Source organism: Anas acuta, chromosome 14 (assembly GCF_963932015.1).
Source record: "Anas acuta chromosome 14, bAnaAcu1.1, whole genome shotgun sequence".
In the NCBI taxonomy this organism is placed as follows: Eukaryota; Metazoa; Chordata; class Aves; order Anseriformes; family Anatidae; genus Anas; species Anas acuta.
This window is the reverse complement of record NC_088992.1, coordinates 12,338,517-12,364,662: the sequence shown is the minus strand read 5'-3', so window position 1 is coordinate 12,364,662 and position 26,146 is coordinate 12,338,517. Positions and strand designations below refer to the sequence as shown.

The following is a 26,146-nucleotide window of genomic DNA, read 5'->3' as shown; positions in this document are numbered from 1 at the left end:
TACCAAGGCCGTACCTTTACCAACCAGCAAATACCAAGTCCGAAGAATCCCTATGAATCATTGATGCATATGGACCACTTAATAAAACTCAGTGTATATACAGCAAATCATAAAAACAAGTTTCAAAAAAGCAGATTTAAAAAATAATGAATACTCAGCTTACAGTCACCCCGAGGGAGCCACCAACCTCCTCAGCATGCCCACACAGGTCTTTCTACAGGTTAAAGGATCCAAATACAGGAAAATAAGAGTGGCTAATTAATCAGCATCGAGCATTCATTCACATACAGGTGCTACCACGATGGCAAATGTTTAAACAAAGGCTTCGCAGAAACATCTAGAGCACTGAAACCACATTAAGGGGATGAAAAAATATTCCTGTACCACTCGCAGAATGAGAAGGAATGGAAGAAGGCCATGTGACAAGTGGAGGATTCCACTTGTCACATCAATCACAAATTTTCTTCTGCTTCTCCCCATTCATAGCAGACTTCCATAGAAAATAAAATTGGGAAAGGAAAAAGGAAAGCACCCTTGCGCACCCATGTCTTTCTCAGAAATAACAGAAGTAACGATCATGTGAGCATTCATATACAGGTGCTAGAACGATGGCAACTGACCAAACAAGGGCTTCATAGAAACGCCTACAGCGCTGAAACCATATCAAGGGGAAGAAAAGACATTCCTGTACGACTCACAGAATGAGAAAGAACAGACAAAGGGCAGAAAGAAAAGAGAGCAACGAGAGAGAGCAACGAGACAATGATAGCAAGGCACAGTGAGGCTGGGAGGCACCCTTCCCTCCAACAGCTCTCCATGTTGAATTAAAGCATCCAATGTCTCATTTCTCCCTACTTTTCAACACACTTCCACAGGCAGAACATTCTCCGCCACTTCTACCAACTTTTCTATCCCTCATCACACTGCATATTACTGGGTTCATGTAGATCAGCTTCCTAAAATTACCGAAGAACACCACCTCATGAGAGACCCACAGAAAAAAAAAAAAAAAGCCATAGACCCCATTGGCGCATACAGCTGCAACATTCATAAAACCTACTATATTCCAGTAGATTTTAAAAATAAGAAATACTCTGATGGCACTCATCCGGAGGAGCCACCAAGCTCCTTGGCACAGACGAACGGGTCTTTCTACAGGTTAAAGAATTCTAATACAGGAAAAACGAAAGGGTGGCTAATTCATACCATCAGCATTCGATGCCGTGCAATGGGAAAAAACATCTTACAAAACTAGGAATACGCGTCAGCACAAAGTCACCCAGGAAAAAGAATAGAGCTATGCGAATTCTACTAAACATTCATATAAGCATACACAGAATGCAAAACAGTCGAGCACTCACTTTTAGAACAACAAATACACGTGTCTAAAGCGAAAACCAAGGGTACATCCAGAAGCACTAAATGGCTCGCAATCTCCTTGTAAAATTACTTCCACAAGCACATCGTTTCAATGACCTACGTGCCATGAAATATCATCAGAAAACAAAACAGAAGAAGTGGGAAAAAAATAAAAAAAAAGGGGCAACCTACCGTGCCTGAGGAGTATGGGGAGAGCGAAGGTCCCTTCTCGGCAGAAGCGTTTTCTGCCGCGGGGCCGGGCGGCGGCGGGCAGTTGGGGCTGAAAACCATCAGGTCGCTCTTGCCCGCGCCGTCCGCCACGCACAGGCTCCGGCTCTGGCGCTGCGAGTACGACCAGCTGCCCACCTCGCTGGCGCACACCAGCGTCGCCGGCCCGGGCCCCGCCAGCACGGCCGCCCGCGGCGCCCAGCGCGACGCCCCGTACAGCACCACCGCCAGCAGGAACAGGCTCGACACCGCGCAGATGGCCACCACCAGCCACACGTTCGTCGCCGCCGCCGCCGCCGCCGCGCCGCCCTCCGCCGCCGGCCGCAGACCCGCCCCCGACGACGACGCCCCCGCCGCCGCCGCCGACAGCGCCGCCTCGGCGCCCTCCACCAGCGACACGCTCAGCGTGGCCGTGGCCGAGCGCGACGGCTCCCCGTGGTCCCGCACCACGATCAGCAGCCTCTGCCGCGGGCCGTCCGCCTCCTCCAGCGCCCGCGCCGTGCTCACCTCGCCGCTGTACAGCCCCACGCGGAACGGGCCCTTGCCCCGCGGCTCCCACAGCTCGTAGCGCAGCCACGCGTTGTAGCCCGAGTCCGCGTCCACCGCGCGGATCTTCGCCACCACCTGCCCCGCCGGCGCCCCCCACGCCGCCCACGCCCACAGCGACCCCGGCGCCGACGCCGACGCCTCGCCCGCAGCCCAGGGCCCCGGCCCGCCGCCGGCAGGCGGCAGCAGCGCCGGCGCGTTGTCGTTCTCGTCCACCACGAACAGCTGCACCGTGGCGTTGCCGCACAGCGGCGGCTCGCCCGCGTCCACCGCACGCACCTCGAACTGCAGCACCTGCAGCTCCTCGTAGTCCAGGGGCCGCAGCGCCCACAGACGCCCGCTCTCCGCGTCCACCGACACGTAGCTCGACGCCGGACGCCACCCCGACCCCGACCCCGACCCCGCGCCCGACCCCACGCCCGCGCCGCCCTCCGCCACCGAGTAGCTCACGCGCCCGTTGCCCGCCTCGTCCGGGTCCCGCGCCCACAGCCGCGCCAGCTCCGCGCCCGCCGCGTTGTTCTCCCGCGCCAGCACCGTGTACACGGCCTGCGCGAACGCCGGCGCGTTGTCGTTCACGTCCGACACCGGCACCCGCAGCCCGCGGCTGGCGCGCAGCGGCGGCGCCCCGCCGTCCTCCGCCCGCACCTCCACCTCGTACTCCGACACCCGCTCCCGGTCCAGCGCCTCCCGCAGCACCAGCGAGTACGAGCCCGCGAACGTCGCCACCAGCCCGAACGGCGCCGGCGGCCACACCGCGCAGCGCACCCGCCCGTTCGCCCCCGAGTCCCGGTCCGACACGCTCAGCAGCGCCACCACCGTCCCCACCGACGCGTCCTCGGGCACCGGCACCGACAGCGACGTCACCCACACCTCGGGCGCGTTGTCATTCACGTCCAACACCTCCAGCTCCACGCTGCAGTGTCCTGACAACGGCGGTACGCCCTTGTCTCTCGCCTCGACCTCCAGGTCGTACGACTGAACATCCTCGAAATCTAGTTGTCCTGCAGTTCTCATTTCCCCTGATACTCTGTCAATTATGAACAAATCCTTTAATTTATCAGGAACTGCCTCGCTAAAGCCATAAGAGAGTTCCTGGTTAATTCCCTCGTCCTTATCTGTCGCCTTTAGATGCAGAAACACAGTTCCCGGCGGCGCACTCTCCGGGAGCCGAACCTTATAGTTCGACTGGTTGAACTGGGGTGCATTGTCGTTTGCATCCAGCACCGACACCAACAGCTCCACCGTGCCCGTCAATGCCGGCCTGCCCCCGTCAATCGCCGTCAGCACCAGACGATGCTCGGGCATCGACTCGCGGTCCAGAGATTTCACTAAGACGAGGGCTACGGAATGTTTGTTCTCGCCTTTGGATTTCACGTCCAGAGCGAAGTGCTCACTGGGACTGAGGGTATAGGAGAGCTGCGCGTTGGCTCCGATATCCGCATCCGACGCGCCCTCCAGCGGGAAACGGGATCCCGGCATCGTATTTAATTCCGGGATGCTGAGGTTTTTGGTGGCTGCGGGGAAGAGCGGGGCATTGTCGTTGATGTCGGTGACCTCCACCTCCACGTGGAAGACGCGCAGCGGCCGCTCCAGCAGCACCTCCAGGCGCAGGGCGCAGGGCGCGCTCTTCCCGCACAGCTCCTCCCGGTCCAGCCGCGAGCTCACCACCAGCGCCCCGCTCGCCCCGCTCACCTCCACGCTCGCCCGCCGGCCCTGCGCCACCAGCCGCAGCCGCCGCGCCTCCGCCTCGCCCGCCTCCAGGCCCAGGTCCTGCGCCAGCCGCCCCACCACCGTGCCGCCCTTGGCTTCCTCCGGCACCGAGTAGCGCACCTGCCCGCCGCCCAGCGCCCAGGCCGCCTGCAGCACCAGCACCCGCACCACGGCCCGCACGCACACCACCATGGCCGCCGCCGCCGCCCGCGCCCCGCACGGCTCCCAACGCCGCCCGGCACCGTCCCCCGCCCCGCCGCCGACCCGTGCTCCGCCGACCTAGCCCGGCCGGAGCATCCCCCTCATCCGGGCTCACTCCGCTGCCCGCCCGCTGACGGCAGCCGTGACACACACTCGGGGTGGAGCCGCCGCCTTCTTGATGGCTCACGCCGCCTTCTCGGCCGACAGCGGCACCTTGTGTCCGATCGCGGCTTCTTCTCCTGCCAGCGGTTTCCCCTCGCGGCAGCTCTCCGAAGGATGGGTCGTAGCCGCTCCCGCCCGGCCAATACGCTCCGGGAATTCCCACCAGAAGGTTTTTGCAGAAAACGTCTCTGACGGCAGTCTTCTTTTTATTTCTTTTTTTCTTTTTGTATTTTTGTTTTCTCTTTCCTTAAGGCACTGTAATTGATTTATACTTACCAAAATGTTTCCTAAATGCCTCCATTAACCCAGGAATCACACCTGGGAAGATCTTCACTCAATACACCCTCCTCCTCCACTTCCGGTCTCCTGATTTGGTTATCCCTACATGTTTCTGATGAGGTGTAACTCGGCCTCCTTCTTTCATGCTTTCTCTGCAAAGAGAGTTCAACTGTTTCCTCTACAGAAGAAGACAATAGTCTCAGGCCTCCGTTCATGGAAAGAACACATGTTCACATGGAAATAGTTTTTTGACTAGTGCAGCAACGCTGAAAACAAGCAGATAATGCTTTCTTTGGCGAGGCTTTATGACAGCCTTTTGAGATACAGGTCCAACCTAAGAATCCATCAATGCACAGAAATTCCGAAGACTTCCAACTCCATCGCCGACTCCCCAGTCCCCCCATGCCAGTCTAAATGTAACTCATATGGCATAAATCCTCCCAGAAAAGAGAAATAGCACAAGGAAACAGAGCTCTCTACAACTCTTTATGTACCTTAGTAATGCATTCCCTGGGAGTTTCGTCTCTCAATTGAAGCTGCATAATAAATAGCAAGTTCTTACCTTTTTAGGCTGGCAGGTGCTCACAGGACAGCCTTTCAATAAGTCTGTTATCAATAGCAACAAGCCCTTGCAGGATGCCCCTCAGTAGTACTCAGCCACACATCATGGAACAAAAGACAACACAGGAGGGTTGCACTACTGCTCTGCCAAGGTATAGTTTGTCTGACATCCTCTCCCCATGCTCCCACCCCACCCACTGAGATGAATACTTCAGGGCCCATTCCCTACACAATTACAGATGCTTGCTGCTATCCTGACCACAAAGGCCAAGCAGCAACATGAAACAGAATTTCACACAGTAGCCAGCTGCTGGGTCTAGCACAGAAACACCAGTGTCATAACATCAGATCGAAGCAAAACAAAGACGCCAAATGCTAACCAAATGCTACCAATTATGACAAACATGTCTGTGATAGTCCGTCTTTAAATACACCAGTATCCACATGGCTAGTGTAAAGTTACTGATTCATTCCTGGGTCTCCATTTTTGGGAGCTTTAAGGGATATTTTTGGGGATCACTGACCATGATTTCAGCGAAATGGAACTAGACAAACAAGCAGGTTTTCTCCAGCCTTAAGCTTAAATCACAGCTTGTATTGCCAGTGTTCTTGTATCCACTTCTATGAAGAAGGAAATAAAAATTAAACTTGAACCCTCATGGTGTAATTGCCAGGTAAACCTTATCTTAAGCAACTGCAGGAAAGCTACCCATCGTCATGCCAAGGGGCACAAATTATGAAATCAAACAGTCAACAATATTTGGCGGAGTGGCTCTTACGATTCCCAACACATCTCCTCAGAAAGGCAAGTTTAGGGGGAATTGGGAGTTTCAAGTGTCATTCCAGTTCCTATTCAGATGATCGCCATAACATGCACACATACACACAGAAACACAAAATAACCCTTTTTTAAAAAGTATTCTCAGGGAAGAAAAAAGAAAGCAATACAAAAACTACTTCTGTGAGGTGGATGGAATTTGCTGAGTCAGGACTAATTATTGAGTTGTTTTTACATATGTATTCAGTCACTCAAAATACAGACCTCCATCAGTGCATCTTGCCTAACAGAGCTATATCACTGCATGCTTTTCACACCTACCATAGTTCATGCTCTTCTGCCCTTAAGTACCTTGTATTATAAAGTGCATGTACCCCTCGCTTGCAAAGGGGTAACATGAAACATTTCTCCTATCTTTTCCATGTCCACAACAAATCTGTAGTATTTCACAAACCTATTTATGTGTGGTGGCTTCACCCAGCTGCACTACACCACAACCACTCTCTCACTCCCCCTCCCCAAAGGCTAAGGGGCGGAAAACAAAATGGAAAGGGATCAAGGGCTGAGATAAGGATAGGGAGATCACTCAATAATTATCATGGGCAAAACAGCATAGGGAGATTAGAGAAATTTATTACCTATTACCAGCAAGTTAGACAAATGTGAAACAAAGAAAACAAACTAAGAACATCTTCCCCCCATCTACCCTCTTTCACCATTCTACCCTGTTCCTCTTGCCACCCCTCAAGCAGCATAGGGGAGCAAAGAATGGGGTTGCAGTCAGTCTATGGTACTTTGCCTCCACCACTCCTTCACAGTCACTCTCTGCTCCTGCTCCAACATGGGGTCTTTCCCACAGGATGTGGTTCTTCCCAAACTGATCCTGTCTGGGCTTCCCACAGGAAGCAGCTCTTCAAAAACTGCTCCAAGTATGGGTCCGTACCACTGCTCCAACATAGGTCCCCCATGGGCAGCAGCCCCTGCCAGACCAGCTGCTCCTGTATGGGCTCCTCTCCATGTGCTACAGCTCTGGCCCAAAGTCTGCTCTGGTGGGGTTTCTTCACGGGCCGCAGCCTTCATGAGGTCATATCCACTTGCTCCACCATAGGCTCCTCCATGAGCTGCAGTGTGGAAATGTGCTCCACTGTGGTACACCATGTGCTGAAGGGGAACAACCTGCTCCACCATACCATAGGGGAACTTCTGCTCCACAGGCCACAGGGGAACTTCTGCTCCAGCACCTGGAGCACCTCTTCCCCTCCTTCTTCACTGACCTTGGTGCCTGTAAGGCTGTTTCTCATTCCACACTCTCCAAGCCGCAGTTGCACAGCAGCTCTTTTCCGTTTCTTAAATCTGCCCACACAGAGGCATACACAGCATCGTTGTTGCGTTAAAGGGTGTAGCCAATAAGCCGTTATAAGTCCAGTCATATTCAGGGTACTGAACTATCACAATTATGGATGCACAAATAATGTAGCACATGCTCACTCTAGTCGCATTCTATGAACAGCCACATCCACACTTAACGAGTTCAATGAGGTTGCATTCAATGAGAACTATCACAGCTAGGTTCAATGCAATCTAGTGCAATTTATTAAAGAAACAGGTACACAGGTTCTTTGGATTGCCCACAATCAATTCACTGTCTGCAAAGCACATTCAAATGCCAAAAGTATGAGTAACACAGCCTGGTTATTAATGCATTTAAAAGCACAAAGACTCTATAGAGATTTCTAAGTTTCCCAGGGAGGCACTTGGTATAACCAACTGTTCAAATCTTACCCAAAGGCGTCCCAATGCAGGGCAGAAGAGAGACTCAGCCTGTCAACTGATTCCAGAAGTTACAATGTTATCTTCCATCACATCCCCTCTCTCTTAAACCAGTTTATATTATTTTCTATATTGTAGGCGGAGCTTGAGTGACTCTGGTCATGCACATATTGGTTATGATTAGTGGAAAGTTTTCTTGCTTTTGTTTAAACCGCAGAATTGCAGAATTGTAGGGGTTGGAAGGAACCTCAAGAGATCATTGGGTCCAACCCCCATTGCAAAGCAGGTTCCCTAGAGCAGGTTGTCCAGGTAGGTGTCCAGATGGGCCTTGAATATCTCCAGAGAAGGAGACTCCACAACCTCCCTGGCCAGCCTTTTCCAGTGCCCTGTCACCCTCACCATGAAGAAGTTCTTTCGCATGTTGGTGCAGGACTTCCTGTGATCCATTTTGTGGCCATTGCCCCTTGTCCTGTCCCCACAAACCACTGAAAAGAGGTTGGCCAAATCCCTCTGTCTCCCACATTTAAGATACTTGTAAACATTTATAAGATCCTCTCTCATTCTTCTCTTCTCAGGGCTGAACAGACAGGTCTCTCAGCCTTTCCTCATAGAGGAGATGTTCCAGGCCCTGCATCATCTTTGTGGTCCTCCACTGGACTCTTTCCAGAAGATCCCTGCCTTTTTTGTACTGTGGATCCCAGAACTGGACACAGTACTCCAGGTGAGGCCTGACCAGGGCAGAATAGAGAGGAAGGATCACCTCCCTTGACCTGCTGGCCACGCTCCTTTCAATGCACAAAAGGTATAGACTGAGAAATTCAGAGAGCATGCTCAGTGAGGGGTGGTTGCACTTTGGAGGCAGTTACCTTTTGGGACGAAGATGTGTTTTGGTATTATAATGATATTACAATGAGCAAAGTTCACTAGAGTACAGCACTTTGTCAGAAACACAACAGGTCGTTGGCTCAGGATAGCAAATGTGCAGTTTATCAGTCTCAGCATGCACAAGAACAACCAAGTTCCCATCTTGTCACAGAGCCTAGCCGCAGTATCTTCACTCCACTTTACACTCCATACTGTTCCTTAGAGTCAGCACACCAGGTCCCCTAATGTGATTAACATCTAAGGTGGGAGACCTAGTAAACGTTTAGGTAGTGCAGCTACACTTCATCCCTCTTCATCTGAAGAAGTTTATAGCTTCTTCAGTGTTGTACATTTTCTTTGAAATGTGAGTATCTGTTTAATTTCCAAGTCACCTTAGGCAATTATTCCACAGTCCCTTACTGGCTCAGGTCTGGACAGTGGTGGGTCCCTTTTGAGCCAGCTAACATGGGGCAGCTTCTGGATTCTTCTCACGGAGGATAGCACTGCAGTCCTCCCGTACCAAACCTTGCCACGTAAACACAATATATTATGCCACACAATTCCAACAAAGAAGAGCTTGGAGTAACAACCATGCTCACCTTGCATAATCACTAAGACAGAGGAGAGTCCAAGAGGAGGAGGACAGAATACTGATCAAGAAAAGGCTTAAAACCAGCACTTTGTAGCAGCCAGAAGAAAAGGGGCATTAGAACTGGGATACCAGCATGACAGAAAAGCCTACACAAGTGAAGACACTCCATACAAGATGAAGGGAAGCTCTTAGAGTAATGATTAACTACACAGATGGCAGGAAAACCAAAGCTGAGAGCCTGACCAAGATGATCAGGTCAATACTGCAGATGGGAAGAGAATTCTGCCAGGACATGTGACACTTAATGCCTCCTTCAGGGGTCTCAAAAACTCATGGTAAGTGATGTTACAAACATTGCAAGACCTATTAACCCATGCAGCTGAGTAAATAAACAGGGCACCTGCCAAGAACTACAGACAGAGTTTATGACACAGACCACCTGGGTGGGTAAATGGAAGATTTTCCATTTTTTTGCATTTTCCATTTTTCCACACCACCAAGCCGAGCAGATGAGGAAAACAATGTTGCCCCAAGAGTGACTGTGCTTGAACTGCAACCAAGCATTTAAGGGTATAACATGACATCTTTTGCATAGAGAAAACAGTGACATGGATATGTCAGCTCTATCCTGAGTGCCAATCAAAAGGGTAAGACTTATGATAACACAGAAGAAAACAATCTCTTTCATTCCTCTTGAAAGAAAGGCCAAGTTGACTTTCAAATAGAACATTGTATGTAAGCTATTTCCACCCTAATTAAATTCTGTACAAATGAGAAGACCAGGAAGACTTTCAGAGAACGCCAACATGATGACCAAAGCAGGTTCTCTTTGAGGGACACTTTCCTGTTTTCAAACAGAAAACGCTGAAATGGCATACGGAAAAAGCATTCAAAAGCAGGAGAACTATTAAGAATGGGAGGAAACAAAGATATGAAGAACTAGACTGGAGAACAACACCAAGAAAACACACACAACTTGCAACATATCTATCTTTTAGGATGGTCTCAAGTGGAGGATTCCACTTGTCACATCAATCACAAATTTTCCTCTACTTCTCCCCATTCATAGCAGACTTCTGTAGAAAATAAAATTGGGAAAGGAAAAAGGAAAGCGCCCTTGCGCACCCATGTCTTTCTCAGAAATAACAGAAGTAACGATCATGTGAGCATTCATAAACAGGTGCTAATACGATGCCAACTGACCAAACAAACAAGGGCTTCATAGAATCACCTACAGCGCTGAAACCACATCAAGGGGAAGAAAAGACATTCCTGTATGACTCGCAGAATGAGAAAGAACAGACAAAGGGCAGAAAGAAAAGAGAGCAACGAGACAATGATAGCAAGGCACAGTGAGGCTGGGAGGCACCCTTCCCTCCAACAGCTCTCCATGTTGAATTAAAGCATCCAATGTCTCATTTCTCCCTACTTTTCAACACACTTCCAGAGGCAGAACATCCTCCGCCACTTCTACCAACTTTTCTATCCCTCATCACACTGCATATTACCGGGTTCATGTAGATCAGCTTCCTAAAATTACCGAAGAACACCACCTCGTGAGAGACCCACAGACAAAAAAAAAAAAAAAGCCATAGACTGCATTGGCGCATACAGCTGCAACATTCATAAAACCTACTATATTCCAGCAGATTTTAAAAATAAGAAATACTCTGATGGCACTCATCCGGAGAAGCCACAAAGCTCCTCGGCACACACAAACAGGTCTTGTAAAATTACTTCCACAACATTTTTTCAATGACCTACGTACCGTGAAATGCCATCGGAAGAAAAAACACAAGAAGTGGGAAAAAAATAAAAAAAACAAGGGGCAACCTACCGTGCCCGAAGAGTACGGGGAGAGCGAAGGTCCCTTCTCGGCAGAACCGTTTTCTGCCGCGGGGCCGGGCGGCGGCGGGCAGTTGGGGCTGAAAACCATCAGGTCGCTCTTGCCCGCGCCGTCCGCCACGCACAGGCTCCGGCTCTGGCGCTGCGAGTACGACCAGCTGCCCACCTCGCTGGCGCACACCAGCGTCGCCGGCCCGGGCCCCGCCAGCACGGCCGCCCGCGGCGCCCAGCGCGACGCCCCGTACAGCACCACCGCCAGCAGGAACAGGCTCGACACCGCGCAGATGGCCACCACCAGCCACACGTTCGTCGCCGCCGCCGCCGCCGCCGCGCCGCCCTCCGCGCCCGCCGCCGGCCGCACACCCGCCCCCGACGACGACGCCCCCGCCGCCGCCGCCGACAGCGCCGCCTCGGCGCCCTCCACCAGCGACACGCTCAGCGTGGCCGTGGCCGAGCGCGACGGCTCCCCGTGGTCCCGCACCACGATCAGCAGCCTCTGCCGCGGGCCGTCCGCCTCCTCCAGCGCCCGCGCCGTGCTCACCTCGCCGCTGTACAGCCCCACGCGGAACGGGCCCTTGCCCCGCGGCTCCCACAGCTCGTAGCGCAGCCACGCGTTGTAGCCCGAGTCCGCGTCCACCGCGCGGATCTTCGCCACCACCTGCCCCGCCGGCGCCCCCCACGCCGCCCACGCCCACAGCGACCCCGGCGCCGACGCCGACGCCGACGCCTCGCCCGCAGCCCAGGGCCCCGGCCCGCCGCCGGCAGGCGGCAGCAGCGCCGGCGCGTTGTCGTTCTCGTCCACCACGAACAGCTGCACCGTGGCGTTGCCGCACAGCGGCGGCTCGCCCGCGTCCACCGCACGCACCTCGAACTGCAGCACCTGCAGCTCCTCGTAGTCCAGGGGCCGCAGCGCCCACAGACGCCCGCTCTCCGCGTCCACCGACACGTAGCTCGACGCCGGACGCCACCCCGACCCCGACCCCGACCCCGCGCCCGACCCCACGCCCGCGCCGCCCTCCGCCACCGAGTAGCTCACGCGCCCGTTGCCCGCCTCGTCCGGGTCCCGCGCCCACAGCCGCGCCAGCTCCGCGCCCGCCGCGTTGTTCTCCCGCGCCAGCACCGTGTACACGGCCTGCGCGAACGCCGGCGCGTTGTCGTTCACGTCCGACACCGGCACCCGCAGCCCGCGGCTGGCGCGCAGCGGCGGCGCCCCGCCGTCCTCCGCCCGCACCTCCACCTCGTACTCCGACACCCGCTCCCGGTCCAGCGCCTCCCGCAGCACCAGCGAGTACGAGCCCGCGAACGTCGCCACCAGCCCGAACGGCGCCGGCGGCCACACCGCGCAGCGCACCCGCCCGTTCGCCCCCGAGTCCCGGTCCGACACGCTCAGCAGCGCCACCACCGTCCCCACCGACGCGTCCTCGGGCACCGGCACCGACAGCGACGTCACCCACACCTCGGGCGCGTTGTCGTTCACGTCCAGCACCTCCACCACCACCTTGCAGTGACCCGACAACGGGGGCATCCCTTTGTCTTGCGCCTTCACGTGTAGCTCATATAAAGACACTGTCTCAAAATCCATCGAACCCGTCAGTCGGATTTCTCCACTCTTTGCATCAATGCTAAAAATCCCAGAGGCAGTCGAAGGATTAAACGTATCAATCCAGTACATCAGTTCCCGATTCATTCCCTCGTCCGGGTCGGTGGCGCTCACCCGCGCCACAAGACTCCCTTCTGAGGCGTCTTCAGACAAACGCGCGTTGTACACCGACTGGTTGAACTGGGGAGCGTTGTCGTTCGCGTCCAGCACCGACACCACCAGCTCCACCGTACCCGTCAAAGCCGGCCTGCCCCCGTCAATCGCCGTCAGCACCAGACGGTGCTCGGCCAACGACTCGCGGTCCAGAGATTTCCTCAATACAAGAAAAAGGGATTTACTGCGCGAGTCACTATTTTCTTCCTCTATTCCGAAGTGCTCGCTGGGGCTGAGGGTATAGGAGAGCTGTGCGTTGGCTCCGATATCCGCATCCGACGCGCCCTCCAGCGGGAAACGGGATCCCGGCAGCGACGATTCCGCGATGCTGAGGTTTTTGGTGGCGGCGGGGAAGAGCGGCGCATTGTCGTTGATGTCGGTGACCTCCACCTCCACGTGGAAGACGCGCAGCGGCCGCTCCAGCAGCACCTCCAGGCGCAGGGCGCAGGGCGCGCTCTTCCCGCACAGCTCCTCCCGGTCCAGCCGCGAGCTCACCACCAGCGCCCCGCTCGCCCCGCTCACCTCCACGCTCGCCCGCCGGCCCTGCGCCACCAGCCGCAGCCGCCGCGCCTCCGCCTCGCCCGCCTCCAGGCCCAGGTCCTGCGCCAGCCGCCCCACCACCGTGCCGCCCTTGGCTTCCTCCGGCACCGAGTAGCGCACCTGCCCGCCGCCCAGCGCCCAGGCCGCCTGCAGCACCAGCACCCGCACCACGGCCCGCACGCACACCACCATGGCCGCCGCCGCCGCCCGCGCCCCGCACGGCTCCCAACGCCGCCGCCGCCGCTCTCCTGCCCGCCCCGCGCCGCTCCCCCCGCGCGCACAGCCGCCCTTCCCGCCGCCCCGGGGCGGAGCCGCCCTCCCGCCGCTCCCGCGCCGTTCCTGAGCCTGCAGCGACACCGTGTGCTCCGACGCCTCACTCGCGCCCGCCGCCGACAGCACGACAGCGACACCGACACCGCCGCGCGGGACAGGACACCCCCGCCACTCGCGGGACACACCACGGACACGGCGCCGACACCGACACCGAGCCCAGCACTGGCCGAGACAGCAGCGACAACCAGGGGGCAACAGCCCCGCTGCGCCGCCCTCCACACGCCGCTACCCGCACACCGACCGGCTCCTCCCAGCCCCTGCTTGCTTCCTTTCCCGTCTCTCTCCTCCTTTGCTTCTCCTCCATTCTCTGTCTTGCTTGCTTTCCTGCTTGCTTCTTGTTTGCTTGCTTTCTTCTGCATGCATACTTCTTTCTTTCTTTCTCCCTCTTCCTTCTTCCACTTCTTTCCTTCTCGCACTATTTTCCTTCTTTCCCTTTGTTCCTTCATTCTCGCTATTACTTCTTTCCCTTTTTTCCTTTTTTCTCGTCTTTCCTTCTTTCTGAACCTTATTTCCTTCTTCATATGTCTTCATTCTTTCTCTCGGTTCCTTCAGTATTCCTTTATTTTATTTTTTCATTCGATTTCTTCTTCCTTTTAATTCCTATGTTACTTCCTTTTTTCTTTTACTTCCTTTCAGTATTCATTTCAGTCTGGAGCAGCGTGTGCGCTCCACATGCCACTCCCTGCACATCGACCAGCTGCCAGCACTGCATGCATGACACCGACGGAGGCTCCTCCTTGATTCTTTTCTTGCTTGCTTGCTTCCTTCCTTCCTTTCTAGACTCTCTCCTCCTTTGCTTCTCCTCCATTCTCTCTCTTGCTTGCTTTCTTTCTTCCTTCTACCTTGTCTGTGTTCTTCTCGACATCTTCTTTTCTTTCTTCACTTCTTTCCTTCTTTCTGAAACTTCGTTCCTTCTTGATATAACTTCATTCTTTCTCTTTTCCATCGTTATTCATTTGTTTTTATTTTCTAATTCGATTTCTTTTTCCCTTTTCTTTCTATGCTCCTTCCTTTTTTTCTTTTATTTTCTTTCAATCTTTCAATTCCTTCTTTCAGTCTTACAACTTATTCCTGGTTTCCTTCTTTCCTTCACTCCTTCTATCCATCTCCTTCTCTCCCTCTCCTCTTCTCATGTTTCCCTTCCTTATATTAGCCTTCATAACCTTTCCATTGCCCTCCTTGCCCTTTTTTCGTCTTCCTTCACTATTTTCCCCTCCTTTAGCAAAACGCTGTCCAAATGCCTACAACATCAAGTGCACCATCAAGCACAGATATGACCCCAGCCAAGCTCTCTTCTTCATCTTCCTCAAGGCCTTTCCTTGAGCTCTGTACAGTGTTCCTCAGCACTCATGAGCACAACATCCCCCCAGGAATTACTCTTCCAGACAACTCGCTCTCCTCCTCTCAATAGGCCACAACAGACCAGGATACCAGGATGCCCACTGCAAACAGGCTCCAAGGACTCTAAACAGCTCAGATGAGTCTTTCATTCGGCAACTCAAACCCAGCACACCCCAGCTCACAAATCCTCCAAAAATGGAAAAAAAAAACAAAAAAACAAAAACACAGGGCAACCACAGTTCGCTTGCACTCCCAGACACCTCAGGGAAGATGCATTAGTTGGCACTCACTTGCCACCCACATGCTGAGTGGTAAGCTCTTTCTTTCCTTTTCAGGTACACATCCACTGCCAGAACAATCCAGCAGGAAGATCCTCTGGACACAGGGCAATCACTCCCACCAGAAACATCTCATCTGTAATGTGAGCTAACCATCACACAACCCAACAACTCCACGAAGGTAACACCACTGCTTTTTCATTGAAAAAAAATACCTTGACCACCAACACCCCCCCCCCTCCCACCAGAGAAACACAGTACAATCCCTCCTTTACATGTCTTTCTAGCCACCCGCTCACACTGAGCTGCGAAGAAAATGGAAAGGAATGCGATCAGGCAACAGGACTCTGCTGCTCCAAACCTACAGCCTACAGCCTCCAAACCTAGGCTAGATTCCATCCATCCAACACGAAATTATTGCTGTTAAATAGCAGAAATCTTGCATAGCTCTCTTGAACACATCTTCTTGGAGTACGAGCCACTTACCTATAGGATCAGTGCTTGCTTCCTTAGAAAAAGAAGCATTTCCATGACAGAAGAATGGCTTGTAAAGCACAATTTCTTTAAAAGCTATCAGAGATTTCTGAGGAAGATGGATGGAAATTTTCCTTCAGCTACGTAACACCTCGGAAGTCATTAGACACCACGCGCTGCTCCCATACCAATGTTCATGTTTTAGAATGAGCCATGTTACAAGAGACCCACCATCTTGACCAAGGCCAACTATGCAAGAGCACAGACTGGGAAGTCAAATGCACAAAGATTACACGCACAAAGATTACACGCATCATGTCTCCTTAGAAATGTCCTCTATTTCTGATAGCAGGCAGACACCAGGGGAAGGGACTCTTTCACATGGGAGAAACTGTTCTCCCCATTGGTACCAACACGCTCGTCTGAAGGCTCCAATCATACAGGCATTCCCCAGGAACTGTTCAGTCCATCCAACATAATGGGAACACAACTAAACAGTAAAAAAAACATACATCTCTCTCTCAAACACATATTTATTGCATATGAATAACTTACCAGTAGCATCAGTGGTTGCTTGCTCAGAAAAAGGAATAGATTTGTGGATGGAGAATTTGTATAAAAGGGAAATTTTCGTTTTAAGTTTTCAGTGATTTCTAGGGAAGCTAGACTGAACAGGAATCATTGAGTCTAGCAAAAGATCCCCAATCATGGGAGAGTGCACTTTGCTTCCTGACTTGGAGCTATCACAAAGGAAGCTATCATGCAGGAGAGGAGAAAATGAAAGGATCCCATTCCCACTTCAGCAAAACATGAGCTTTGCCAAAAACATGAAGTCAGTGATCGCTTCTTCCTCTCCTCCCCATTTCTTGGCAAAGGCCACACTGCAGTTTCCATCCAGCATCTCCGCTTCCCACACGCACAAGGCTCATTTCCTACTCAACACCATCCTGCCCATTGCCAAATGCCCGCCACCACTCCAAGCTGCTTGCAAAATTACTGCCACAACACCTGGATGTTGTTCCACCCCACCGACACAATCCAGCTCCAAACTCAACTCTGAGCATCACCCTCTGCACAACCTCGCCTTCTCCCACCACAAACGGCACTCTCAAGGCATTAAACTGGCTCAGCAAACTCTGATGAAAATGGTGAAACCTGGCCCAATGAACAACAGGTACAGCAGCTTCTGCTGGAGCAGCCACTCCTCATGCTCAGGAACACAGGAGTCAAGGGCCATCTGACAAACCACTGAAAGAGCTGGCCTATGGTACAGAACAGTGAGATGAAGGAAAACCAAGTTGAAAGACAAAAACAAAACTCTATGCAGAACCTTGCGAGGCCCTGGAACATCAGGCCAGGAATTGACCCAAATTGCCTTCCTTGGAGACAGACAGACCTTCACAGGATGAGGCCCTCACCAGCCTCATCTAACTGCAGTGTTCTTCCTGCTCTCAGCAAGAAAACCACGGACATCCATGTGCCACCTTCAACACGAGGTACCTTAAGATCCTATCACATGGGAAGCAAGAGGCAGACCTGAAAGCCAATGACATTCTCTCAACGACAACCTCTGCTCTGAACATTGCAAAAAACAGCACCAACACACACATGGGCAACTACACAAGTGTCTGCCCTCTGTCAGCAGCCACAACTCAACAGACTACATCTCATCCACCGTTACCAACAGATTTCCAATATGAGAGAAGAAAAACAGTAGAGTGGGGAGTGGGATGTTTTCATTACAGGAGAGATGAAAACTATAGTATTCCAGTCCACTTCATTGAAACACAAGCTCTGGACAACATTGAGAATACAGACAGCACTTCTTCCTGTCTATCTTAAGAACACAACCAGAGGGAAGACTGCAGCGACATTTTGACAACTCAGGAAGAATCATCCCTAGTGGAAAAAGCTCCTGCCTGAGCAACAACACTCCACCTTCAGACAGACATGATTAAAGGTGCCTATGAAGATACCTTCACAAGCACAAACATCACAACAACAGGGAGTGAGAACAAGCAGAACTTGATTGCACAGGACCCTGAGGAAGCTCATCGTTCTTCATATATGGCCTTGCTGTCTCCAATCACTTGGCGGAGGCCCCTGAGGTTCCATTCTAAAAACCATGCTGCCATGCTCTCAACTTACTCAAGCTTCATCCACAGGCAAGAAGGGGATCCCCAGGGAAAATACCAGGCAAAGACTCAAAACACACAGAGTAAGAAAGGCATGTGGAAGCATGAATAAAACACTGCCTCTTATCCTCAGAAACAGATCACAGCTGAATTTATGGGAATTCTAAGAGGCTCCTGGCTGAAGACCGCAGTGTGCCAGGCTTCTTCTCCATGTTGTTCTGTGGTACATTTTATCCTGCATCCTGGGAAATCAGACCTCCATGACAGAATTTCCAAACCAGGATTGAGGAACACTTGGATGCATGCTAATGAAGATGGAAAACCTCAAAAACCATGATAAGCAGATTACCACCACACCCACCAAATAACAAACAAACTATAAAACCATTTTTACTACACAGGTTTCAAGTATGAACTGAAAGAGAAAGAATAGTGCCTACAGGACCAGCACCACTGTTCATATCACCAGTCCTTCAGCAATCTCAGGTGGAAATACTGCATGCCAGTAAGAAGCAGCATTTGTAGAACCCATGTCATGAAAGCTCTAAGCACAATCTCCATTGATTTTATTCTCAAGATAGGCAAGACCTTCAAATCATGTCACTTCAAGCCTGGAAAAGGGTCTTGCCCAGGAACATTCTGAGACTATTTTGTCTCAGCATTCACTTTAGGCACCCTTGATCCCCCATTCTCGAATGTGTGATTTCAACACAAGTAGACATCTCTTCTTCTACTCATAAGGCATACAATGCAGACTATAGTTTTCCTTTTCCCTGAGGCAGTGGGACTTCCCCCCAGAGGTCACAGTTCACTTCAGAATAAGGCCAGGTCCCATTCAGTGCCATTGCCACATTCACCTCCGCCAGATGACACACTTTCCCTTCCCAACACAACGCTCACTCCAACTTTCACAGACCCTTCCCAGCAATGACAGATCGGAAACCTGCAAAACCCTGCCAATGGTCCCATATGCACAGGGACCATCTTGCAGATTCACTTACAGAACATCAAAACAGGCCAGTGTGCCTCTTTCAAAAAGAGATGTAATGACAGCTAACATCAATGGGTATTGACTTAATTCTGAGAGATGACAACCCTGTTGGTGAAGGAGTGAGACACAAACATCATGGCATCGGTGTCAGACAGTACAAGAGCTTTGCAGCATCCTGCATAGATAGAGGACTTCACAGCATCACTTATCTGAAAACATGAGGCCAAGACTGTCCTGCTTTTCCAGCTACACAAGGTGTTTCCTGAATGGCCCTGAAGAAAACAACATAACAAGCATCCAGCTACTTAAAGGGCTTTCAACAGTGTCTGCTGCACAGTCACAACCAGACCAACTCTTCCTGGACTGCAGTCCTTCAACTGTCTCCAACAGAAATGCTACACACCAGTAAGTAACAAGATTTGCAGAGACCATGTTGTGATGAAAATCATTGTAAAATTACTTCCATAACCACATCGTTTCAATGACCTACGTGCCATGAAATACCATCGGAAAACAAAACACAAAAAATGGGAAAAAAATAAAAAAAACAAGGGGCAACCTACCGTGCCCGAAGAGTACGGGGAGAGCGAAGGTCCCTTCTCGGCAGAAGCGTTTTCTGCCGCGGGGCCGGGCGGCGGCGGGCAGTTGGGGCTGAAAACCATCAGGTCGCTCTTGCCCGCGCCGTCCGCCACGCACAGGCTCCGGCTCTGGCGCTGCGAGTACGACCAGCTGCCCACCTCGCTGGCGCACACCAGCGTCGCCGGCCCGGGCCCCGCCAGCACGGCCGCCCGCGGCGCCCAGCGCGACGCCCCGTACAGCACCACCGCCAGCAGGAACAGGCTCGACACCGCGCAGATGGCCACCACCAGCCACACGTTCGTCGCCGCCGCCGCACCGCCCTCCTCCGGCCGCAGACCCGCCCCCGACGACGACGCCCCCGCCGCCGCCGCCGACAGCGCCGCCTCGGCGCCCTCCACCAGCGACACGCTCAGCGTGGCCGTGGCCGAGCGCGACGGCTCCCCGTGGTCCCGCACCACGATCAGCAGCCTCTGCCGCGGGCCGTCCGCCTCCTCCAGCGCCCGCGCCGTGCTCACCTCGCCGCTGTACAGCCCCACGCGGAACGGGCCCTTGCCCCGCGGTTCCCACAGCTCGTAGCGCAGCCACGCGTTGTAGCCCGAGTCCGCGTCCACCGCGCGGATCTTCGCCACCACCTGCCCCGCCGGCGCCCCCCACGCCGCCCACGCCCACAGCGACCCCGGCGCCGACGCCGACGCCGACGCCTCGCCCGCAGCCCAGGGCCCCGGCCCGCCGCCGGCAGGCGGGAGCAGCGCCGGCGCGTTGTCGTTCTCGTCCACCACGAACAGCTGCACCGTGGCGTTGCCGCACAGCGGCGGCTCGCCCGCGTCCACCGCACGCACCTCGAACTGCAGCACCTGCAGCTCCTCGTAGTCCAGGGGCCGCAGCGCCCACAGACGCCCGCTCTCCGCGTCCACCGACACGTAGCTCGACGCCGGACGCCACCCCGACCCCGACCCCGCGCCCGCGCCCGCGCCGCCCTCCGCCACCGAGTAGCTCACGCGCCCGTTGCCCGCCTCGTCCGGGTCCCGCGCCCACAGCCGCGCCAGCTCCGCGCCCGCCGCGTTGTTCTCCCGCGCCAGCACCGTGTACACGGCCTGCGCGAACGCCGGCGCGTTGTCGTTCACGTCCGACACCGGCACCCGCAGCCCGCGGCTGGCGCGCAGCGGCGGCGCCCCGCCGTCCTCCGCCCGCACCTCCACCTCGTACTCCGACACCCGCTCCCGGTCCAGCGCCTCCCGCAGCACCAGCGAGTACGAGCCCGCGAACGTCGCCACCAGCCCGAACGGCGCCGGCGGCCACACCGCGCAGCGCACCCGCCCGTTCGCCCCCGAGTCCCGGTCCGACACGCTCAGCAGCGCCACCACCGTCCCCACCGACGCGTCCTCGGGCACCGGCACCGACAGCGACGTCACCCACACCTCGGGCGCGTTGTCGTTCACGTCCAGCACCTCCACCACCACCTTGCAGTGACCCGACAGCGGTGGGTTTCCCATGTCCTTTGCATCCACTTGTAGGCGATACAGTCCAACGTCCTCAAAGTCTAAAGTACCTCTCAGATGTATCTCTCCGTTCGTTTTATGAATTTCAAAAATGTCTCGTCCATCTTGAGGAAACAGGCTCTGAAGAGAATAAGAGATGTTCCTATTGGTGCCTTCATCTAAATCCGTGGCATTTACTCTGAGCACAAAACTGCCCCGTTCACTATTTTCCGGCAGCCGCACTTTATACACCGACTGGTTGAACTGGGGCGCGTTGTCGTTTGCATCCAGCACCGACACCAACAGCTCCACCGTGCCCGTCAGTGCCGGCCTGCCCCCGTCAGCCGCCGTCAGCACCAGACGGTGCTCGGCCAACGACTCGCGGTCCAGCGGCCGCCTCAGCACCAAGAATAACGACTCGGTATCATCCTCCGTTTTTTGCAAATCCAGAGTGAAGTGCTCGCTGGGGCTGAGGGTATAGGAGAGCTGCGCGTTGGCTCCGATATCCGCATCCGACGCGCCCTCCAGCGGGAAACGAGATCCCGGCAGCGACAATTCCGCGATGCTGAGGTTTTTGGTGGCTGCGGGGAAGAGCGGCGCATTGTCGTTGATGTCGGTGACCTCCACCTCCACGTGGAAGACGCGCAGCGGCCGCTCCAGCAGCACCTCCAGGCGCAGGGCGCAGGGCGCGCTCTTCCCGCACAGCTCCTCCCGGTCCAGCCGCGAGCTCACCACCAGCGCCCCGCTCGCCCCGCTCACCTCCACGCTCGCCCGCCGGCCCTGCGCCACCAGCCGCAGCCGCCGCGCCTCCGCCTCGCCCGCCTCCAGGCCCAGGTCCTGCGCCAGCCGCCCCACCACCGTGCCGCCCTTGGCTTCCTCCGGCACCGAGTAGCGCACCTGCCCGCCGCCCAGCGCCCAGGCCGCCTGCAGCACCAGCACCCGCACCACGGCCCGCACGCACACCACCATGGCCGCCGCCGCCGCCCGCGCCCCGCACGGCTCCCAACGCCGCCGCCGCCGCTCTCCTGCCCGCCCCGCGCCGCTCCCCCCGCGCGCACAGCCGCCCTTCCCGCCGCCCCGGGGCGGAGCCGCCCTCCCGCCGCTCCCGCGCCGTTCCTGAGCCTGCAGCGACACCGTGTGCTCCGACGCCTCACTCGCGCCCGCCGCCGACAGCACGACAGCGACACCGACACCGCCGCGCGGGACAGGACACCCCCGCCACTCGCGGGACACACCACGGACACGGCGCCGACACCCACCTCAGCACAGCCCGAGACAGCTCCCCGCACACTGACTGGCTTCCAGCCCTTGCTTGCTTGCTTTCCCGTCTCTCTCCTCCTTTGCTTCTCCTCCATTGCTTCTCCTCTTGCTCGCTTTCCTGCTTGCTTCTTGTTTGCATGCTTTCTTCTGCATGCATACTACTTTCCTTTTTTTCTCCCTTTTCCTTTTTTCCATTTCTTTCTTTCTTTCACTTTTTTCCTTCTTTCACTTTGTTCCTTCATTCTCGCTATTACTTCTTTCCCTTTGTTCTTTTTTTCCCTTCTTTCTGAACCTTATTTCCTTCTTCATGTATCTTCGTTCGTTTTCTCTGTTCCTATATTATTCCTTTATTTTATTTTTTCATTCGATTTCTTCTTCCTTTTTAATTCCTATGTTACTTCGTTTTTTCTTTTACTTCCTTTCAGTCTTCCTTTCCGTCTGGAGCAGTGTGTGCGCTCCCCATGCCACTCCCCCGCACATCAACCAGCTGCCAGCCCTGCATGCATCACACCGGCCGAGGCTCCTCCTTGATTCTTTTCTTGCTTGCTTCCTTCCATCCTTTCTTTCTCGTCTTTCTCCTCCTTTGCTTCTCCTCCATTCTCTCTTGCTTGCTTTCCTGCTTGCTTCTTCCTTGCCTGCATTCTTCTAGACATCTTCTTTTCTTTTTTCACTTCTTCCCTTCTTTCTGAAACTTCGTTCTTTCCTGAGATACCTTCATTCTTTCTCTTTTCCATCGTTATTCCTTTGTTTTTATTTTATAATTCGATTACTTTTTCCTTTTTTTTTTTATGTTCCTTCCTTTTTTTCTTTTATTTTCTTTCAGTCTTTCAATACCTTCTTTCAGTGTTACAACTTATTACTGGTTTCATTCTTTCCTTCACTCCTTCTGTCCATCTGCTTCTCTCCCTCTCCTCTTTACTTCTCATGTTTCCCTTCCGTGTATTAGCCTGCATAACCATTGCCCTCCTTGCCCTTTTTTCGTCTTCCTTCACATTTTTCCCCTCCTTTATCAAAACGCTGTCCAAATGCCTACAACATCAAGCGCACCATCAAGCACAGACATGACCTCAGACAAGCTCTCTTCTTCGTCTTCCTCAAGGCCTTTCATTGAGCTCTGTACAGGGTTCCTCAGCACTCATGAGGACAACATCCCCCCAGGAATTACTCTTCCAGACAACTCGCTCTCCTCCTCTCAATAGGCCACTGCAAACCAGGATACCAGGATGCCCACTGCAAACAGGCTCCAAGGACTCCAAACAGCTCAGGTGAGTCTTTCATTTGGCAACTCAAACCCAGCACACCCCAGCTCACAAATCCTCCAAAAATGGAAAAACAAAAACAAACAAACAAACAACAAAAAAAAAAAAACACAGGGCAACCACAGTTCGCTTACACTCCCAGACACCTCAGGGAAGATGCATTAGTTGGCACTCACTTGCCATCCACATGCTGAGTGGTAAGCTCTTGCTTTCCTTTTCAGGTACACATCCACTGCCAGAACAATCCAGCAGGAAGATCCTCTGGACACAGGGCAATCACTCCCACCAGAAACATCTCATCTGTAATGTGAGCTAACCATCACACAACCCAACAACTCCACGAAGGTAACACCACTGCTTTTTCATTGAAAAAAAATACCTTGACCACCAACACCCCCCACACACACACCAGAGAAACACAGTACAATCCCTCCTTTACATGTCTTTCTAGCCACCCGCTCACACTGAGCTGCGAAGAAAAGGGAAAGGAATGCGATCAGGCAACAGGACTATGGTGCTCCAAACCTACAGCCTACAGCCTCCAAACCTAGGCTAGATTCCATCCATCCAACACGAAATTATTGCTGTTAAATAGCAAAATGTTGCATAGCTCTCTTGAACACATCCTTTAAGAGTATGAGTCACTTACCTATAGGATCAGTGCTTGCTTCCTTAGAAAAAGAAGCATTTCCATGACAGAAGAATGGCTTGTAAAGCACAATTTCTTTAAAAGCTATCAGAGATTTCTGGGGAAGATGGATGGAAATTTTCCTTCAGATACGTAACACCTTGGAAGTCATTAGACACCACGCGCTGCTCCCATACCAATGTTCATGTTTTAGAATGAGCCATGCTACAAGAGACGCATCATCTTGACCAAGGCCAACTATGCAAGAGCACAGACTGGGAAAGTCAAATGCACAAAGATTACACACACAAAGATTACACGCATCATGTCTCCTTAGAAATGTCTTCTATTTCTGATACCAGGCAGACACCAGGGGAAGGGACTCTTTCACATGGGAGAAACTGTTCTCCCCATTGGTACCAACACGCTCGTCTGAAGGTTCCAATCAAACAGGCATTCCCTAGGAACTGGTCAGTCCATCCAACATAATGCGAACACAACTAAACAGTAAAAAAAAACCATACATCTGTCTCTCAAACACATATTTATTGCATATGAATAACTTACCAGTAGTATCAGTGGTTGCTTGCTCAGAAAAAGAAATAGATTTGTGGATGGAGAATTTGTATAAAAGGGAAATTTTCGTTTAAAGTTTTCAGTGATTTCTAGGGAAGCTGGACTGAACAGAAATCATCAAGTCTAGCAAAAGATCCCCAATCATGGGAGAGTGCGCTGTGCTTCCTGACTTGGAGCTATCACACAGGAAGCTACCATGCAGGAGAGAAGAAAACCAAAGGATCCCTTTCCCACTTCAGCAAAACACGAGCTTTGCCAACAACATGAAGACAGCGATCACTTCTTCCTCTCCTCCCCACTTCTTGGCAAAGGCCACACTGCAGCTTCCATCCAGCATCTCCATTTCCCACACACATGGCTCTTTTCCTACTCAACACCATCCTGCCCTTTGCCAAATGCCCACCCACACTCCATGCTCATCGCAAAATTACTGTCACAACACCTAGATGTTGTTCCACCCCACCGACACAATCCAGTTCCAAACCCAACTCTGAGCATCACCCTCTGCACAGCCTTGCCTGCTCCCGCCACAGCCAGGATGCACAAAATGCACTCTCAAGGCATTAAACTGGCTCAGAAATCTCAGATGGAAATGAAGAAAGCTGGCCCAATGAACAACATGTACAGCAGCTTCTGCTGGAGCAGCCACTCCTCGTGCTCAGGATCACAGGAGTCAAAGGCCATCAGACAGACTGCTGAAAAAGCTGGCCTATGGTACAGAACAGTGAGATGAAGGAAAACCAAGTGGACAGACAAAAACAAAATTCTATGTAGAACCTGGCGAGGCCCTGGAACATCAGGCCAGGAATTGACCCAAATTGCCTTCCTTGGAGACAGAAAGACCTTCACAGGATGAGGCCCTCACCAGCCTCATCTAACTGCAGTGTTCATCCTGCTCTCAGCAAGGAAACCACGGACATCCATGTGCCACCTTCAACACGAGGTACCTTAAGATCCTATCACATGGGAAGCAAGAGGCAGACCTGAAAGCCAATGACATTCTCTCAATGACAACCTCTGCTCTGAACATTGCAAAAAGCTGCACCAACAAACACATGGGCAACTACCCAAGTGTCTGCCCTCTGTCAGCAGCCACAACTCAACAGACTACATCTCATCCACCGTTACCAACAGATTTCCAATGTGAGAGAAGAAAAACAGTAGAGTGGGGAGTGGGATGTTTTCATTACAGGAGAGATGAAAACTATAGTATTCCAGTCCACTTCATTGAAACACAAGCTCTGGACAACATTGAGAATACAGACAGCACTTCTTCCTGTCTATCTCAAGAATACAACCAGAGGGAAGACTGCAGTGACATTTTGACAACTCAGGAAGAATCATCAATAGTGGAAAAAGCTCCTGCCTGAGCAACAACACTCCACCTTCAGACAGACATGATTTAAGGTGCCTATGAAGATACCTTCACAAGCAGAAACATCACAACAACAGGGAGTGAGGACAAGCAGAACTTGATTGCACAGGACCCTGAGGAAAGTAATCGTTCTTCACGCCTTCCTGTCTCCAATCACTTGACTGGAGGCCCCTGAGGTTCCATTCTACAAACCATGCTGTCATGCTCTCAACTTACTCAAGCTTCATCCACAGGCAAGAAGGGGATCCCCA

At 53.2% G+C, this 26,146-nt stretch overlaps 1 protein-coding gene across 4 annotated transcripts in view; it reads right to left on the bottom strand.

Annotated features, from left to right (window-relative positions):
• Nucleotides 1–26,146, bottom strand: part of LOC137864538 (protocadherin alpha-C2-like) — a 146,493-nt gene that overhangs the window by 87,440 nt on the left and 32,907 nt on the right. The window contains exon 1 of one of the 4 annotated variants that reach the window (XM_068698705.1): nt 19,304–22,026. The exons of 1 other annotated variant lie outside the window; for it this stretch is intronic. In XM_068698705.1, the coding sequence (XP_068554806.1) occupies nt 19,304–21,766 (2,463 nt within the window). In that variant the 5' untranslated portion in view covers nt 21,767–22,026. Of the gene's footprint in view, nt 1–1,551; nt 5,192–10,887; nt 16,229–19,303; nt 22,027–26,146 lie in introns of those variants that run through there. 2 more of the 4 variants (XM_068698702.1, XM_068698703.1) reach the window with 2 other exon arrangements.